The 18,341-nt window shown below is 36.3% G+C and overlaps 1 protein-coding gene across 1 annotated transcript; it reads left to right on the top strand.

Moving 5' to 3' along the window:
* Window positions 1-3,117: 3,117 nt before the first annotated feature.
* Window positions 3,118-18,033, top strand: LOC113108421 (disrupted in renal carcinoma protein 2-like). Its single transcript, XM_026271548.1, has 3 exons — window positions 3,118-3,211; window positions 5,623-5,805; window positions 15,757-18,033. The coding sequence occupies exons 1-3, from the start codon at window positions 3,130-3,132 to the stop codon at window positions 15,870-15,872; spliced, it is 381 nt and encodes a 126-aa protein (XP_026127333.1). The 5' UTR covers window positions 3,118-3,129; the 3' UTR covers window positions 15,873-18,033.
* Window positions 18,034-18,341: the final 308 nt, after the last annotated feature.

Genomic DNA, 18,341 nt, shown 5'->3' with positions numbered 1-18,341 from the left:
TCAATTAGGGCAAACGTCAAATAAAATAATGCATATTCATGATATAACCCACGCCAGGCACAGTTTGTGTGCCGAGCCACTGACAGAAAGAAAAACTTCCTGAGGAGAGAAAATGCAAACTACAGAAGAAAATGTTTTTTTATATATTTATACTTGTCACAACCAGTGTTTTAGGCCTAATTATTAAAGTTTCATGACCAAAATGGTAGAATGCTGACGGTGCTGGAAACTTTCTATGTTTTAAAAAAAAAAAAAAAATCTCATATAAACCAGTGTCAAACTTGTGTCATACTTTTCAGGTCATTCCTACACATTTATTTTGTCTCTGTTAGGCTTTTCTTTCCCCCCAGGCTGTTTTTGGATCCTCCCAGGTCCCAAAGCTAATTTATTCTCTTCCTGCTAATTTATTAAAATCAGCTTTTGTTATGAACAGTGGGTGAAAATGCTAATGAAATAGTCCATGTCGCACAGACTGATTAAGACACTGGTGTAGAGAAGAGAGAAAGAGCAAACTGTTGTCTGCTAAAAAAACAAACAAGAGATTTGTCTATCCCTGATGACTAAATGTTTGCAGAAGGGCCCCAATCAGCACATCCAGCCAGGTTCTGCATTTTGAAAACCTTTTAATTAGGCATTTAATCAATTGTTATATTGCTGCATTGCATTTTGGGTTAGTACTCGAAATGCCGTTAAGCTGGGGAGGGACAAAGAGGGTTAAAACATCAATGAAAACCTGTGATCTGCCTTAGTTGTGTGTGTTATTCAATGAGTTGTGAGCTACAACCCCAATGGGGATTCATAAAGCTAATTAAAGAATGCACATCACACCTGTTGCTTTGGCACTTTTACTCATTTGCTTTTTCTCACTTCGGCTGTTCATTTGGGACTGGTTGCAGGGAGAAGCAACAGATGCCCCACTAAGTCTCCAAGCCAACCTGGTCCTATTAGTGGTCGTTTGGCGAGTGATCTCTTGTTAATTGGCCCCTGTGAGTTACAGGGTCCAGCGCCCTCCCTATGCCATGAATCGTGCTGCAAATGCGTTAACATGAGTTATTATACGCCACCAGCTCTTCGCCGCAGAGCTCAGCCCTTTGGGTCAAGTCCATGCTTTAGAAAAATGGATGCATTAAAATTGAGCTGCAGGGGTGATAGCTGCACATTCTAATTGATGCGATTCTAGAGGCGGATATAATAGCCGCAAGTCCTCGTCAAAGATTCGTCCTCGTTCACCGTTACGGTGGAGTTATACAAGACGGGTGAATCATAAGAGGCTGTCTCCGCAGGTCAATTAACGGTTTGTGGTGTGAGGTATGCTGAGCAGTTGGGCAAACACTGGGATGCCTGACAAACCACCAGACTTTAATTGTCAGACAGCAGTCGGGAGGTAGGGGTGACATTGCTTTTTCAACGTAGAAGGTGTTGTGTGGTCAAGAAAGCGTGATCGACAGCCAATTAAAGTTAATGCTTAAAATGTAAAGGGATGGATCACCCAAAAATAAAAATTCTGTTCATTATTAATGCTGTCCAAACGTTTGACATGATTTCTTTTATGGAACACTAAATGGGAAATTTTGAAGATTGGTCTATCCTCTGTTTTCTATACAATAAATGTGAATGGAATCAACTGTCAAACTCCCAAAAAAACAGCATAAATGTATTGAAAAAGTATACATCTTATATGTATATATAACCTATTGACTTATCATACATGGAAGATCTGTAAATATTTACATACATTTCTGTCTTTTCCTCACACAAAACAAATTAGCTTTAGAATACTTGAAATGTAACTTAAGTCATATGGACCATTTTTATTATACTTTTATGGTGCTTTTTGTAGTTTTTTTTTTTTTTTTTTTTTTTTTTAAGCCTGACTTCCTCTAGTCAGGGCCAGTGCTGGGTAGATTACATGCAAATTGTAGTGCATTATTGATTCCTAATTACATGACAAAAATTGAAGTAATGCAATCCATTATATTGCACTTTTTAGGTAATGTAATCAGACTACTTTTTGATTACTTTTAGATTACTTTGACCTAACTTGTTTATCACATTGATTTAAATAAGATAATCTTGTAAAATACTGATATAAAAATACAAAGAGAAATAAAATATATTACTTTAGTTATTTTTAAAACATGAAGAGCATCAAATATTATATTACGTCAAAGTTCCCCAAACGGGGGTTTGTGAAAGAACCGAGGGGGTTTGTTAATGGAAAACTAATAATTAATTAAATCATAACAATTTAATACTTTAATTAAAAAAAAATTCTTTAAATGACAAAAGTCAAAATATTAACAATTCATAAAAATTAAATCGTATACCTGTTTATCTGCCTGTCATATATCCATGTGAATAGTATGTAATCAATGAAAAACTGTAGTCTGATTGCAAGTATTTTAAAATGTAAAATAATCCAATTACAATTACATATAATCAGTTACTACCCAGTACTGTTCATAACTTTGTTAATAACTTAATAACTTTTTCCATTAGTGTTCACCAAATATAGAAACTCAAACATGAGGGTGAGTAAATTAGGACAGAACTTTCATTTTGAGGTTAATAATTACTTTAAAATGGATTAAAAGCCCATAAGCCATTATTAATGATGAGTCTTGCAACCAAATAACAGCTTACATTTTTATAATGGCTTTCATCTCTGTTGTGAAGAAAGGTGATGAAGAACATGCCCTAGAGATATTGCCATGTATCTCCATCATGTTAGATGAGCTAAAATGTGCTTGATGAGAGGAAACGGTGTGGGGAACTTTGTCAGAAATGATAAAGTTAGTGCGGATCAAATTTACAAGACTGTAAGAATTTGTTTTGAGTCATCTCCAGTAGTCAAGTCTTTGAGGGACAAGATTTTCCGCATGCGTCTCTGACGTGGGTGCCAAAAATAACATTTGTGAAAAAGTTTCACCTGCGCCTGCCTGTAATTTGCCTGCCTGCCTCTGTAGTTTTTTTTTTTTTTTTTTTTTTTTCTTGTTCTGTCACCTTTGAGCTATGACTCGAGATTCAAGTTTCTCTTCTCCTCCTCCTCCTCTTTTCTTTTGTCTTCTGTTTTTGCCCTCAGGTTTGCTGACTATATTCGAGGAATGCTGAAAACTAATTTTGGTGCTGATGTTTGCCGGAGCATCCTTGGCGGCCACCTGGTTCACTCTCACCTGCCTGACCAGGCTTACTCACCTGCCCTCCACTCAAGGTATACTGTGCTGAAAATGGCAGTATGTTCTGCCTTGTGCACATCCACAAAACTGTCGCCCCGCAGGGAGTCTGGAAGGCAAGCGCTGGCATAGGCAAGCTGCAATTGTATCGGTAAGAGGGAGCCAGAGGAACTCATTAAGCCCAGATCAGTGAAGGGGAAAAGGGAGTGGGTCTCTAGAGAAGCCGGCCTGAATCAAACATATGCCCTATAGATCAGCCAGCTCAAATATTACCATCAATAATCATTTTATGCTTGGCACCTGAATTTTTTTGTCTGCTGTCTCCCAGAATTCCTGGCAGACAGAGCTCTTAGACTCATGGGCCTTCACTCCATCTGGCAAGATTTTATCACTCACACGTGTCCCATTGCCATCCGTGGCTTTCCATGCCTCTCGCAATTCATCTCTCATGCTAATGAACAGAAGGCTATGTTGTGGCAACATCAATTCATCAGAACCTATTCTGGCTGGAATCATTATGCAAGGAATAATTGACAGTGGACCTTCGCCTACCATGTCCATTTAATTTAAAAGGCGCATTGCCATTTCCTTCACTTATACAATAGTTACCACATGGATACCAGTCTTTCTTTACATCAAATTTACTCCCGTCACAAGCTAAATGTGGGTGTTTTTTGCACAGTGATGAGGTAATTTTGCTTCTCTTCCAGTCACTGCGACCTGTAAGATTTCTCGGAATGATTTTCAACGAGACATGCTGTTGCTTAGAAGCAACACTTCATGCTTGAATAAACCCATTTGATTGTAAATGTCAGTGCAAGTGTTCCTAGAACACACGTAAAGAGTCTTCATGCTTTATTGCATCAGTTCAGTGGGTTGCAGTGCAATTTGAAATAGATTTGTCTTTTATCTGAATTGTGTAAATATTATTCAAATAAAAATATTCATTATATAATGTTATGTAAGGAATAACTGACAGTGATTGCCATTGTGGCCACTTTACTACCTTGACTGTTTGGTGCCTTTGTTAGTTCTGTCACTTATACCATGATTACCACATATATGGAAGACATTTCTTCTGGATTTGTGGTTACAACTAAATTACATTTAAAAGCTGGGAATCATTATGAACTTTTTATGTTTTTGAAAGCATTTGATGCTGTTATTCACCATGGGAACATTAAATTGGTTAAAAAGAAAAATTACACTACTTTTTAAATTGTGAAATAATGCATACATTATGGATACATTAAATTGATTAAAAGTGACAGTTAAAACATTTATGTTTCAAAAGATTTCTTTTTCTTATAAATACTGTTCTTTTGAACTTTATGCTCAAAGAATTCTGAAAAATGTATCATGGTATACACAAAAAATGGAAATATTAATATTGAACTGTAATCAACATACAAATTTATGAAATTATAATAAGAAATTCTTGAGCCACAAATCATCATATTAGAATGATTCCTGAAGGATCATGTGCCACTGGAGACTGGAGTAAGGGGTGCTGAAAATTCAGCTTTGCCATCACTTATTTACTTACATGTATTTTTGATCAAATATATGCAACCTTAATGAGAATAAGAGACATCTTTCAAAAATTAAATTACTGAACCTTAAATTTTTAACACTAGTGTACATTAAAGCAATTTTAATGTTTCAAATGACTAATTTTAAATAATTGCAGTATTTAAGGTGATATTTTAATGCAACATTCACCTTAGGTTTTAAAGTCTTTTTCACATAGGTACCCACAATTCAAATGTTAAATCTTTAAGTCTTTTATTTATTAATGTATTAGCCCATTTTTGAAACTAGTGTTTCCCCTTTACTTTCAATGACACAGCTGAGGGATCTGTTTCTCAAACCAGAGACTCTGATGTGCTCGTCCTCTTCCTGTTGTGCATCGGGGCTGTCCATTTATCTCTCTGCCCCGGTTAGAACCAGTCTGCGATGTTCTGTTAACACACAACTGCACATTCACACATGGATCAGCTTCTCATCATTTAAAATGATAATAGACTCGGGAGTTTCTAAAGCAGGGTGTTTCTTTTTGGCAATTATTTTTTTCCAATGAAATGTAATTTTGGAAATGAATGTTATAATACTGAAAAACATTGTCTTTCCAACATTTGCAAAAAAATATATATATTAATGCAATTTCCACACTTCATTAAACTCTGAGCTGTGCTAAGATAAAAAGAAAGCTTTTTCTAGTACTAACAGCTCATAATAATCATTACTTAAGAATGAAGTGTAACAGTGTTTTCTTAGTCGATTAGAGTCATATCCGCTGAAATAGGGTTTGCCAGCACAGGAAAATTGAGTTAGAAAGCTTTTCCCCCTTAAATATTAATTTGTAAGGTTGTCTTTCTTTTCTGTGTAAAGGAGGTATCCTAGAAATGTATTTGAGATACAGCCCTCTCTCTCTCTCTTGCTCCCTTAGCCACTCTCTACACCTCCTGCATCCTGGTGGGTATCTTCATCAACAGCAGTGTGCCCATCTTCTTGGAGCTGTTCATTGAGACGGTTTACCCTGTTCCTGAGGGCATCACCTGCGGAGTGGTCACCTTCCTCAGCAACCTCTTCACTGGACTTTTGCTGTTTTGCCTCACCTTTTACTTTACAGGTATCTTGATATTTTAACTCTTGACAGACAGGACAGGGTTTACAGCAAAGAAAACTTAAGATTTTCCATCAGCCTAAACAAACAGGGACAACATGGAATAGATATGGATTTACACTTAGGACAAAGGGACATTGTCCCAATGTCATTGTCCTTCTGAATGATGATTAACTTTCAGTGTTAGGGATGTTCAAATGAAAAATGTGCAGGGAGATCTGACTCACCTGCCCTATCTTGCAGTGTAAATAGTAGCTTCAAGCTGAATATTCATGAGTCTCTAAAGTCACTGGATTGACAGGCAGTCCATGATGGTTTTAATTCTAGCTCTTGCTGTTTGTGGACAACACTGTATGTGTTTTCCATTCAAAAACAGCATATCACGAGGCATTACGTTTTAATGTGCCTACATCAGACATGCATAACATATATATAAACATAAGTAACATACTTAAATATAGTAATAAATAAATAAAGTAATATAAATTCTAGGGGTGTAATGATATGTGTATTCCGGTGCGGGTCTTTTGGTTTGGTATGCACTTGTAACAAAGAAATCATTCTAATTTTTTTTAAGGAAATTCTAACAATTAATGTTGTTTTGGTGCTCTTTGATATGGCGTGAGAGATCGTTGTATAGAAGCCTCAGTTTTAACGGCAGCGTGGAGCCCAAGTCAGCGCGAGCATCCCTTCCTCTTTACTACTAGTTCTAACGTGAAATAAACATGAATGAACAAATCACACCTCATGTAATCGCTCAGTCAGTGATTCAACCGCAGAAAGACATCATTAAAATAGCTTGTAAACAAAATGTCACATCGCATTTCATTTACCTCGGGCAAGTCAGTGTCTACAGCTCATTATTTGCTAGAGAAATGAAAGTCTAGAGGGGAGCATTTTGAGAAATGTCATACTGTATGCTCATTATATTTTACTTTACCTGTTAGTGAGGTCTTAATTATTTAATGTATGTTTATATACATTTTTGTGGAACAAGTTGACAGCCGCGGTGTAAATTATTATATTTCAACAGCAAATAGAAATTGTACAATTTAGAAGTTAATTTAAAAACTACATTATGTGCAATTTACATTTGCATACAGTTTTATTTCATTTGTGTTAATTTTTAAAGTTGTTTGGGCTCTGTAAAGTTTGGGCTCTGTAGTAATGTAAAAGGGTTGCCTATAGTTTAGAGGAGAAGCTGACGTAGATTTTTGTCCCTAAGGAAAATGTAATTGTAATTGAATTTATTTAAAGAAGAAGCTATGTATAATTTTTTTTTTTTTTTTCTGCTTTACCAAAACCATACCAAACGCGATGTCAAAACCAAGCTGAACCATAATGTTTTTGTACCGTTAGACCCCTAATAAAAAAAAAAGTTAAGCTCTGTTTTTATGCATTAGAGTAATGAGAAAAGGGAGTTTATGACATCCTAATATTAAAAGTCCTAATAGCAGACTTTAATTGCTTTATTCTTATTTTGTTTAGTCATTAATTTATTCTCTTACTGATTTATTTATTTATTGGGGGGTAAAATTGTACTTGTAATATGATAATAGGAAAATAAAATAGGTGAAAAAAAAAATCCCATAGACGTGTTTTAAACCTGAGGCAAATATAAAAACCAGAATGCAATAAAAAATGTATTTTATTCTTTTACTTGAAACATTTAGCAACCACCTAACAAACACTAAGAACATCGTAGAATAAAACCTAGAGCATCTCTAAAACTTCATAGCTATGCCTGGCAAACCACCCACATCACTTGTGGGTGCAGTCAAGCACCATTCACATTTTCTTCAGAAATTAGCATATGTTATAAATTATAGAGCTGTCAACCCCTGTTCGCACTGACCGCCATCAAGTCCAGATCCCAGCTGGGATACACTCATATCCCCATTCTGTCATTGGCCTTGACTGACCGGCTGACGGGTGTCTGTTTTATGAGCAGGCAGGTTGCTGGATGGCTCCCAGGCTGCGAAAACTCCTCAGTCTTCCTGCTGATCCTCTGGAGAAGATTAAATTGAGATGAGTGAGCTTAACTGGCTCATCCTTTCAAATCTGATTGGGTTATCGGTCCCAAATGAAGCTATGAGATTCGTTCTGCCTTTGTGTGGCTGTCAGAGCAGCAGTGGCCCGCCAACACCGTGCCACAGCTGAAAATAACGTCCAAACAATGAGGTCTCTATATATAGATGGTTATTGCGTTGGCATTGCTATTGAGTTTTGAACACTTTGTTTCTGTTTAGGCCAACCGGTGAGTTGGTGCTGAAGAGATGATGGATGGATTTCTGTTTGTTTCATCAGAACCATCCTGCAACCTCTCGCTGCTTCCACTGGCAGAAAGCCCTTCTCGACATAATAAGCTCTCTGTTAACTAAACTGCACAAAAATCCACCTCTTAAAGGTGCAGTTTCACTTAAAATTTGACACCAAGGGAAACCAATAACACTTTATGTAGATATATAACGATCTCTCACATAACATAAGTAATTGAACCCTTTGCACAGCCATTGATGTAGTTTTTGCTTTCCTATTCTGCTGTCTGCATTGAGATTTTCCATGCTCATTTGCTAGTTCTTGGAAGGACCGTCCTTAACTGTGAGTGTTTCTATCTAGTAGATCCAAAAGTTAGTGCAGTCAATTCAAGGCAAAAGCACAAATTATGCAAATGCAAAAGACGTAAAACCAAAGCATACTTTCACCTCAAGGGCACTTAGGGAAAGCTTTGACTCATCTTTTTAATCATGAAGACCAAAACACATTCCCTATTAAGTAACACTGACATTCAAGAGTTTGGGTCAGTAAGACTTTTTTCAAAGAAATGAATGCTTTTATTCCTCAAAGATGCACTAATAGATACACAAACATTGTTTTTAATAATCGCTGTTCTTTTAAGCTGTTCATCAAAGAATCCTAAACATAAATGTATTGTGGTTTCCACAAAACATATTAAGCAGCACAAGACTGAACATCAATTGAAAAGTTTTGTGAGAAGCAAAACAGTATAGTAGAATGATCTCTGAAGGAATGGAGTAATGGCTGCTGAAAATTCAGCTTTCATCCATCACAGGAAAAAAAATATATTAAAATAGAAAAAGATATTTTAAGTTGTAGTAATATTTTATATTATTTCATAATATTACTGTTTTGCTGTATTTTTGATCAAATAAATGCATGAGTCTTCTTTTTAAAAACATTTTTCAAATCCTTCCGACCATAAACTGTTGAGTGGTCCATAATGCATCGTGGTGTCTTTCTCTCTCTTTGTTAGAAGACCCTTGAATCCTTATTGAGACCGAGTTCTGTTGTTTACCCTCTTGTAATTATCAAGTTTTTTCCCATTCAGTTGCCAATATAGATCTGAACTATGGTGTAGATTGGGTTTTCGGTGTGCACTGAAAATCGGCTGTTTCCTTCTATATTGAGCCTCAGAGATGTTCTTTTTTTTTTCAGATGCTCTTTTTTTAGCCACCCAAGGTTGAATTGATGTGCTTTCAGGAATCGCTCCTGCCTGTGACCAATGATACATTCACAAATGTCTTACACTTTCTTTGTATTCACTTTAAAATGAAGTGAAAGGGATGTGCTTCACTGAGTTACCGTTGCTGTCCTTCCCAGCCGGCCATTTAAATTGGCAAGGCTGGTTCATTCACCCTTAATCTGAAAGCATGTGAATAGCTGGTTAAGATTGAACATTCAGCCTTTTTGATTGTGTGGCTTAGTAAAAGCCATGTCACCTAGTGTCTGAGGGTGGCCCTTATGTCAAATGGCAATAATAAAATTAAAGGTCCAGAAAACTTTTGTAGAGACCCAGAGTGGTGCACTTCCTGCTCTAAACTCTTTTTTGCAGCATTTGGTTTAGCAAATATTCTGATGCCCGTGAAGGTAAACCTTCAATAAAATCAAGTTCCCTAGCTTTTCACACCACGCTTAACCCTGAGTTAAAACTGACTGTGTCATTTTACTAGGGATAAAATATATTTGTAACATATGGTTTATTATTGGATATTTGTGTGTGTGTGTGTGTTTGTGTGTGTGTATAAATATATATATGTATACAAATATTAATTGGACATGCCTATTTCCCTATTAATCGCATCCAAAATAAAATACTTTGTTTACATAATATTATACAGGTGTTTACAGTACATAAATATCTTTAATATGTAAACCTATTTCTTAAATGTGTGTGTGTATATATATATATATATATATATATATATATATATATATATATGTATGTATGTATGTATGTATGTATGTATGTATGTATGTATGTATGTATGTATGTATGTATGTATGTATGTATGTATGTATGTATATATATATATATATATATATATATATATATATATATATTAGGGGTGTAACGGTTCACAAAATTCACGGTTCGGTTCGGTTCAATACACTGATGTCACGGTTCGGTTCGGTACGGTTCGGTACGTTTTAGATACAGCAAAAAGAAAAAATTGGCAGATAAATTTCCTTGATTTTTTAAAAAATGTTTTATTTATTAAAACTAACAAAGTATGTGTTTTTTTTACATTGAACAATGATGGAGCTATTCTTTACCCATCTTCTATGGTGTTTTCTTAGCAGCATACTGTATAAAACAAAAATAGCTCCTTATAAATTTTTTTTTAAAAATTAAATGTAATATTGTTGTAGTGGTTATGAACAAATACAAAGATGTAACTCTTTTTATATGGAACTCTATAACTCTTTATATTGAGTGTGTTTTTACTCAGTTGGTTCTCTATTTGGGCTTATGTTTTTTGGAACAAAGCAGGAATTACGGTCTGTCTGAAATGGGCTCGTGAAGGAATATTGTAATGGGGCTCAATTACATTAAGCATGTTCTTAAAACCTGCGTTTTCCACTACAGAGTAAGGTCTCATATCCGCGGCTATAACGTAAATGCACCATTCGCTGCGGTGATGTCCGTATACGGAGCCCGGGACGTCACCTGTAGGAGAAAAAAAAGCAATCCGTGGCGACGGTTTTGCAATCCGTCCCCTCAGTTTATAAACCGTACTCACGAATTCATAAACTGTTCACTCGATTTAACAAATCGTGCCCACGGATTAACAAACCGTGCCCACGGATTAACAAACCGTGCCCACGAATTTCCAATCCGTGCACTTAGATTTTGTAAACCGTACCCTCGGTTTCTGAATCCGTACCCACGAATTCATAATCCGTGCGCACGCTTTCGCAATCCGTTCCCTCGGATTTGTAAACCGTACTCACGGATTCATGCAGCAAACTCCTACGTGTTAACATACAGTTTTATTGAATATTATTATGTGGAATAGGTTTACAGCAAAGTGTCTTAAGTGATTCTCTATCAAGTGTAGTACGAGGTGGAATACAAAGATTTAATAAGAAAGATGCGCATTAAAATCTTGTTCAATTGCTGATAATCTATAATAGCACTTGATTATTATTGTGCAATAAACCTGGCATTGTGTCTGACTCTGGAGTAATTTTTTCCTCTTTTGTAAGTTATTTTGGATAAAAGATTCTTATGCATAACCTGTTTAATAATATATAATAATGATACAAATAAAAATAAAGTTATTTTTTATAATTTTAATTTGTAGGCTAAATAAATGAGTACAAGACAGTAAAAATATTTGTCATAAAATAATTTGTGAATTGCTTTATTTTTAAATAACCTTTGGACAGTTTTGGAAATGCTTGTGTACAATTCTTTCTTAACATGAAGACTTATTTTTGTGATTTTATTATACTAAGCTCCACCCACCTCACCCCACCTGCCGGAGTTAGATGCATGTTTCACTGTTAAGTGTAAAATGCGTGTCAGTTTTCAAATCCGAGGGAACGGATTGTGAAAGCGTGCGCACGGATTATGAATTCGTGGGTACGGATTCAAAAACCGAGGGTACGGTTTACACAATCTAAACGCACGGACTGGGAATTCGTGGGCACGGTTTGTTAATCCTGGGTACGATTTGTTAAACCGAGTGAACAGTTTATTAATTCATGAGCACGGTTTATAAACTGAGGGGACGGATTGCAAAACCGTCGCCACGGATTGATGTTTTTTCTCTCCTACAGGTGACGTGCGGGGCTCCGTACCGAGCCTTCAGCGCGTACTGAGTGAGCGAGCGCCTGACTGAGTAGCCTAACATAAACATATAAGTTGGTGTTTTTTTTTCTTCGGGGGTGTCAGGGGCATTGCCTGTTACGTCGTTTGGGTTATTGGGCTACCTTGTTGAACGCATAACATTATATTTCACACACCTTTTTTATTTTCCAAATTTAATTAATTAGTCCAACGAACCGTTCGGTACATAATGCGTACCGCGTACCGAACCGAAAGCCTCGTACCGAACGGTTCAATACGAATACGCGTATCGTTACACCCCTAATATATATATATATATATATATATATATATATATATATATATATATATATATATATATATATATATATATATATATATATATATATATATATATGCATATATGCATATATGCATGTGTGTGTATTTGTATATACATAATAAATACACACACACACACAGTACAGTACACACACACATTATATTATGTAAACAAAATCTTTTATTTTTGGATGTGATTAATTGTTTGTAATATACTTTTAATTCACTAATTTAATACACTTATGTATACTTTGTTGACATCAAATACTCACTTAAGGATTTTAATTGTAAATGATCTTTAGATTTCAAAATTAAAATTCATTTTCAGCTGTACATTTTAATATTTGGATGAATACATTTGCATGTTTTTATTTTTATTTTATTAACTTTTTTGTCAGAATAGCTTTTTTATTATTATCAGCCATTTATTTCTTATCTAATAATAACTGACTATTGTATTGACCATAATTTTCATGTACTACTGTATATCCAATGTTTAAATATATATATATATATATATATATATATATATATATATATATATATATATATATATATATATATATATATATTAGTAATAATTTACTTATAAATTATAATTTAGAATATATTTAAATAAATAAATAAAACTATTTTTTTTGGTTAGGCCAAACCAGGTAAACAAATCAAACTCTAAAAGTGCAAAATATAAGTATGAGTTTCTCATAAGAGAAAACATAGCCTACAAACTGCCAGTCAGCCTCTCTCGATGCTGCTTGGGGCCAGAGCGAGACATTAAACCAAGCTGAAATATGTCATCAGTCTGCCAGCTGAATGGGTACCGATTAAGAATAATTACAGCAATAAGAGGACCATCTCCGACGCCTTAGCTCGCCTGACAGGAAGTGAGGAGCCCTGTGGGCGACTGCGAAGACATTGGGCCGCTTGGTCACGATGTGAGACAGCAGCTGTAGGATGTTTCCTCGCATCTCTTCTCCCTTGTCCTCGCTTTTGTCCCAGGGCTCCTCGTGTAAGAGATTGCGAGTGTCACGGTGAGTGGCCTGTTTACGCTGTCATTCCCCCGTGGCCTTTTCAGCACATTACAGCCCCTGAGACGATGGCAGACAAGAGACAGGCTAAATTGCACCCTTAATAACAACATCTCTGCATTCTGCCATCAGGTATTAAGACGAAGGAAACACGACATAACAGTTTGACTGCTGCGTAAACTGACAGACAGGATATAATTGCCATGCTCCCATTATTGCCAGAGAAGGTGGCAGGAATCGAATCCTTTAACCCAGCTTCTTTTGTATTCTCCATAGCGGCGCTGTGGATGGGTGCTGTGTCCGGAGTTCTGTCTTCCATTAGCACTGGAAAGGTGACTGTTGACGACTCACAGATTTTCAGGGGGCGTCTGATTGGATTACCTGAGCCGAGCCGCTCTCTTCATTAACATTCGGTGCAGACTCCCCGCCTGGTGATGCTACCTCTCTCTTTTAAATTGATGAGGCTGGGGCGGGCGTGCGGCACAGACATAATAGCCAGATAAACACAACTCCATTAACCTGCCGCTATACCAGGCGCTGCTGAAGGGATAGTAAGGCCTGATTAATGAGGGGGCTTTTGGAAAGAATCCCTGTTCTTCCCATTTCTTTAAGTCGACGCAGCTCTATCCTCAACCGTACTTGCCTGTGTTGACTGTGCTGCATGACTAAATCATATAATTTAGCCGAAATGGGCTCAGCAGCTGACCCAGCATGCTTTTCACCTCCTGCCATCGATTGCAGCTCTCCCTTTAGGGGCAATTGATCAACCTGTTATCTGAATACGGGACGCCTCGAAATTGAAATCCACTTCTCTATTAAATTAAGTTGCGGTAACTCCTTTGTCCTCGAGGGTCTGTTTGTTTGACCTGGTTTATGTTATGTTCAACCCGGCGCTCTACCGGAGCCACAGCAGCTGGTGTGAGGCTTTCATCCATTGAATCGCTCTGAATCTGCTTGCACAGCTCTCGCATGCTGTTTTTAAAGGGAATCTTAGTATTCATGTGCAGAGTGTGTGAAATGATTCTGTTGCTGGTTTAACCTTCGACCTTAATGTAAAACCTCTCGTATCTTTAACTGCACAGTGAAAGGAATACAGCGGCTGTGGGAAACAGTGTCTTTTTTTTCCAAGTATTTCAGACAGTTATATTGTTTGTCTAGCCTATTTGCTTTTGGTTATTGGAGCATGAACATGTATATGGTCAGAAGTGCCGGTTGCATTTAGTCAATGTGAATTGCTGTTTGTAGCCACCTTTAGTTCTGTAATGTAGTGAAAGAAAAGAATACACACCATTATTTCTATATATAAAAGATCAATTTTTCCATCATTAATTAATTGGATTGTGAAAATTTTATTTTACATGGCAAAATCAACTGTTAGAATAATATATTTTTTTTTTTATTAATTTTGTTTTGTTGGTTTCGTCTTACCATTCTTCTTGCCATTCATAAAAAATTAACATTTATTTATTTATATTAAGCTGCAAGATGACTATTTTACTTTGAACCCTGAATGAATGGTGCAGATGCGCAGTTTTGTTTACTACACGAGTTTCCGGCCTCATCCGCCATAATGTTTGAGTACATGAACACAAGCACATAATCTCTCCAGAGCTGCTCTGAGAGTCACTTCATGCAGTTTACTGTTTCATTTGAGAAAACCAGTGTCTCATCAAATACAAACAGAAAGGTCTTCACTAAAAACGAAACCCCAAAAAAATTAAAGTTGGGTTTAACTTGAAGAAACTGTGACAGAAATATATGCCTTAATGTAATAAAGAATAATCGCGCAATATTTCTTCCATGTTTTAATTTTAACCATAAAGCTCTGTTGTTGCAGAACTTTGTTTGGCAAAAAAAAATTGAAGGGTTTTAATTTTTCATTTGATTAAAAGATAAATGATTGTTTTATGCCTTCATTTATTTACCATTTATAACACACACATATAAATTATTAATAAATAAAATAATAAATTAATCTGTTTTTATAAAATCATTTAATTAGAGATGCTTGTTACTAAAATTTCATTAAACCATTAAAATTGAATTCTAAAAATCAAAATGTAAAACACAATATTTAGTTTGAAAAACAAACAAACAAACAGAATTTCAGGGAATAAAAATGTATTTCAAAGGGCACTAATAAAAATGTATTCAACTTTTAATAAATTGTTGTTAAATTAAGCAAGTATCATGATTCAAATTAGTTAGACATGCTTTTTTAATACGATTTAACTTAACCATTAAAACTAAAGTCCAGAGAAATTAAAATTGAATTCAAATATAAAACTGATTTCATAGGGCATTATGCTTGCAGATGTAAAAAAGTATTTTGTATTGATAAAAAAAAATGCAAGAACCTTTTGTCTATACTTTTGTTATTTTCTGTATGCTTGAAGTTGTTTATAAGAATATGGTAAACGCATGTCTGTTCTATCATGCATTCAGATGCATGGTATCTGCTGCTCTGAAAGCTGTCATCACTAACCTCATTCAACCTCGCTTTTTGTTTTTCAGAGCTGTCCTGGTTGAACTGGTGTCTGACAGGCTCCTGCATCTTCAGTCTCCTGCTCCTCCTCTTCTTCAGGGAATCTTACGACCGCCTCTATTTGGACGTCTTTGTCTCTGTCTGAGCACACCACTTGAGCTTTTCTCAGTCGACTGAAGGCTTGTCTTTTTATGGGCACTATATTCCAGCAGAGTGCAGAGAAAGGCCACACAGCATGTTGCTCACTTTTATGGATCTGTAATTTTGGGGAAAAATTTGTAGTTGTGAAATATATGACCAGCAGTGGTAGCAGTGCATTGTGTACCCATCATAACTAACAGCGAGAACTCAGACCTGACGAATGAGGTGTAGATATTGACCTTTCTACTTGACATTTTGCCTCCTGGATGCATCCCTTTTGTACTGTATATTTTATTTTGTTCTTCTTTTTTTAATACGATTAATGTAAATTATGTGTTTACATACTGGCACAATATAAGGGATTTTATTGCATAGAGAGTCACAGGCGGATCTACTTACGGATTTGGTAGTTCCCCACGGTGATGACTCCTCTAGTGCTCTCACCACATCTAATGGGAGTGTAATGGATAATTATAGACAAGCTCAATTAGCCCGCTGGCGAGAGCTATGGCCGTCTGTGGACGGGGACCTCTTAGAGCTGTAGTGTCACTTGTGAATAGCCTGTGGGATCCAAGCTTTAATTGACCTGTGATAGGACTGTCAATAAGTGGCATACGTTGTGGTCTTCTTGTTTTCCTTATCCACCTATATTATGCAAAGGATAATTCCCTCCGCTGTGGGGTTTCGGTAATCACCTTGCAGCCATTAGTCCGATCCTGGGTCACATTATCTCAAGCTGTCAGAGGTCCTTGTTTATGTGATGAGGGAACTATAGTATCTATGTTTAGTTAGTCGCTTGTGTTCCTCCCATTCTCATGTGATGGCTTGGTTTATAGCTGTAGCATGCGCACAGTGGGTGTCTGTTGCACAAGCCTTTTAGAATTTTATGCAATCGATCATGTATTTAACTGTAATTTATTAACTCATTTTAGGGATTAATACACTAATATTGACAATAAGGGATTGTTAATGGTTTTTATGTCTGAGGACTGTTGCAGAAGAGCATTGAAACATGACATTATGAAGAGCTGGAACTGTACAACACTTATCACCAGCAATAATAGCCATGTTTCGGTAGCCTCTCGTGATTTGTGGCATAACCTAATGCAAAAATGAGTGCAATACTCCCTCTCGAGATTAAAATACAGCCTGTCGTATGACCCGTGCACACACTAGGCTGTTCTCTTCTGCATTTTTGAGCAACACCATGAAAAGGGAGCCCATTTGAATCTGGACTGGCGAAATTTGACAGATTTGAAGGAATCTCCGTCTGCTTTTGGATTTAGTGTTGACTCCAGTGGAACTGATTGACGGGGAAGGAAAAGCATTTTATGGACGCCCTGAATCCCACGTTTCCACAGATGTTCCAACTGAGAACTTTGGACGCACTCGTGGTTCTGTTCTTCTCTGGGAAGAGCCTGCATGTGAATCACCTTTCTGTGTCTTGGTACCATTTTACCTGTCGTTAACGTTGCCTTAATTAACAGTGACCTTTGTTCTGTCCTCCTCTTCACTGTGATGTGCGTGCCGTGCTGCGGTCGGTGCTTGTGCTCTGTTCTGTCACTGTAATGTTAATTGTAAGTGGCACTAGAGAGGCGTACGTGCCCCTGTCCGTGTGCAGATAACATGTCAAAGATTTTTAGCACCTTATTAAAAAGATGTTTTAAAAAAGGAATCATGTTTTATTCTCCTCTCTTTCTTTAAAATTGTATTCCAGCTTGAAGTGTATAATGAGGAACCATGAAAATAGTAGATATTTCTGACTCTGAAATATGATTGGATAAGCCATGATTGATTGATTGATTGAAATAGTGTGAAACAGCCTTTAGAAAACACGTTGCCGAACCTTCGAGGAAATAACGTTTCGTTTCCAATAAATGAGTTATCATGGGTGTCTATAAGATGAGCTCATGTTTGGAGTTTGCACACACTCCCATGATGCCCCACGCCCTTCAAAGCATGAGATCATAGATGACATCAGGATGGAGAGTGGGCGTCCACAGCCAGTATGTGTACTCAGGAGCTGTTAACATATTGTGTGGTACACCAGCCAAAAAACCTGCGGTTTACATGCAAGCCTATAGATCACGCTTCTCATAGATTTTCTCTTTTCTCTGTGAATTTTGCCTATGTATTGTATACATTAAAATATCTTTTTAATTTAATTATTGGTCTATTTTCCATTCAAACTGTTGTGAATAATATAATATAGGGTAGTATAAGTGTAATTCATATAACACATTTATTGAATATAACACTTCACTTAGTAGTGAAGTTAGTGTATATATTCTTTATTCTGCCACTCATGTACTTATCTGTTATTAGTAGCTTTTAATTGAAACTAAATGTTAAAATGGAATTACATTGCATTCATCCTTTTGCATTAAAAACCAATGTAATGTTTTTGTTGTTTGGTTTTCTGGCTTTTTTTTTTAAAAGTCTTACTTTTTCCCTTTTCAAAGAATGAAGTATT

This window comes from Carassius auratus, chromosome 9 (assembly GCF_003368295.1).
Source record: "Carassius auratus strain Wakin chromosome 9, ASM336829v1, whole genome shotgun sequence".
Taxonomy (NCBI): Eukaryota; Metazoa; Chordata; class Actinopteri; order Cypriniformes; family Cyprinidae; genus Carassius; species Carassius auratus.
This window is presented reverse-complemented; position numbering and strand designations above follow the sequence as displayed.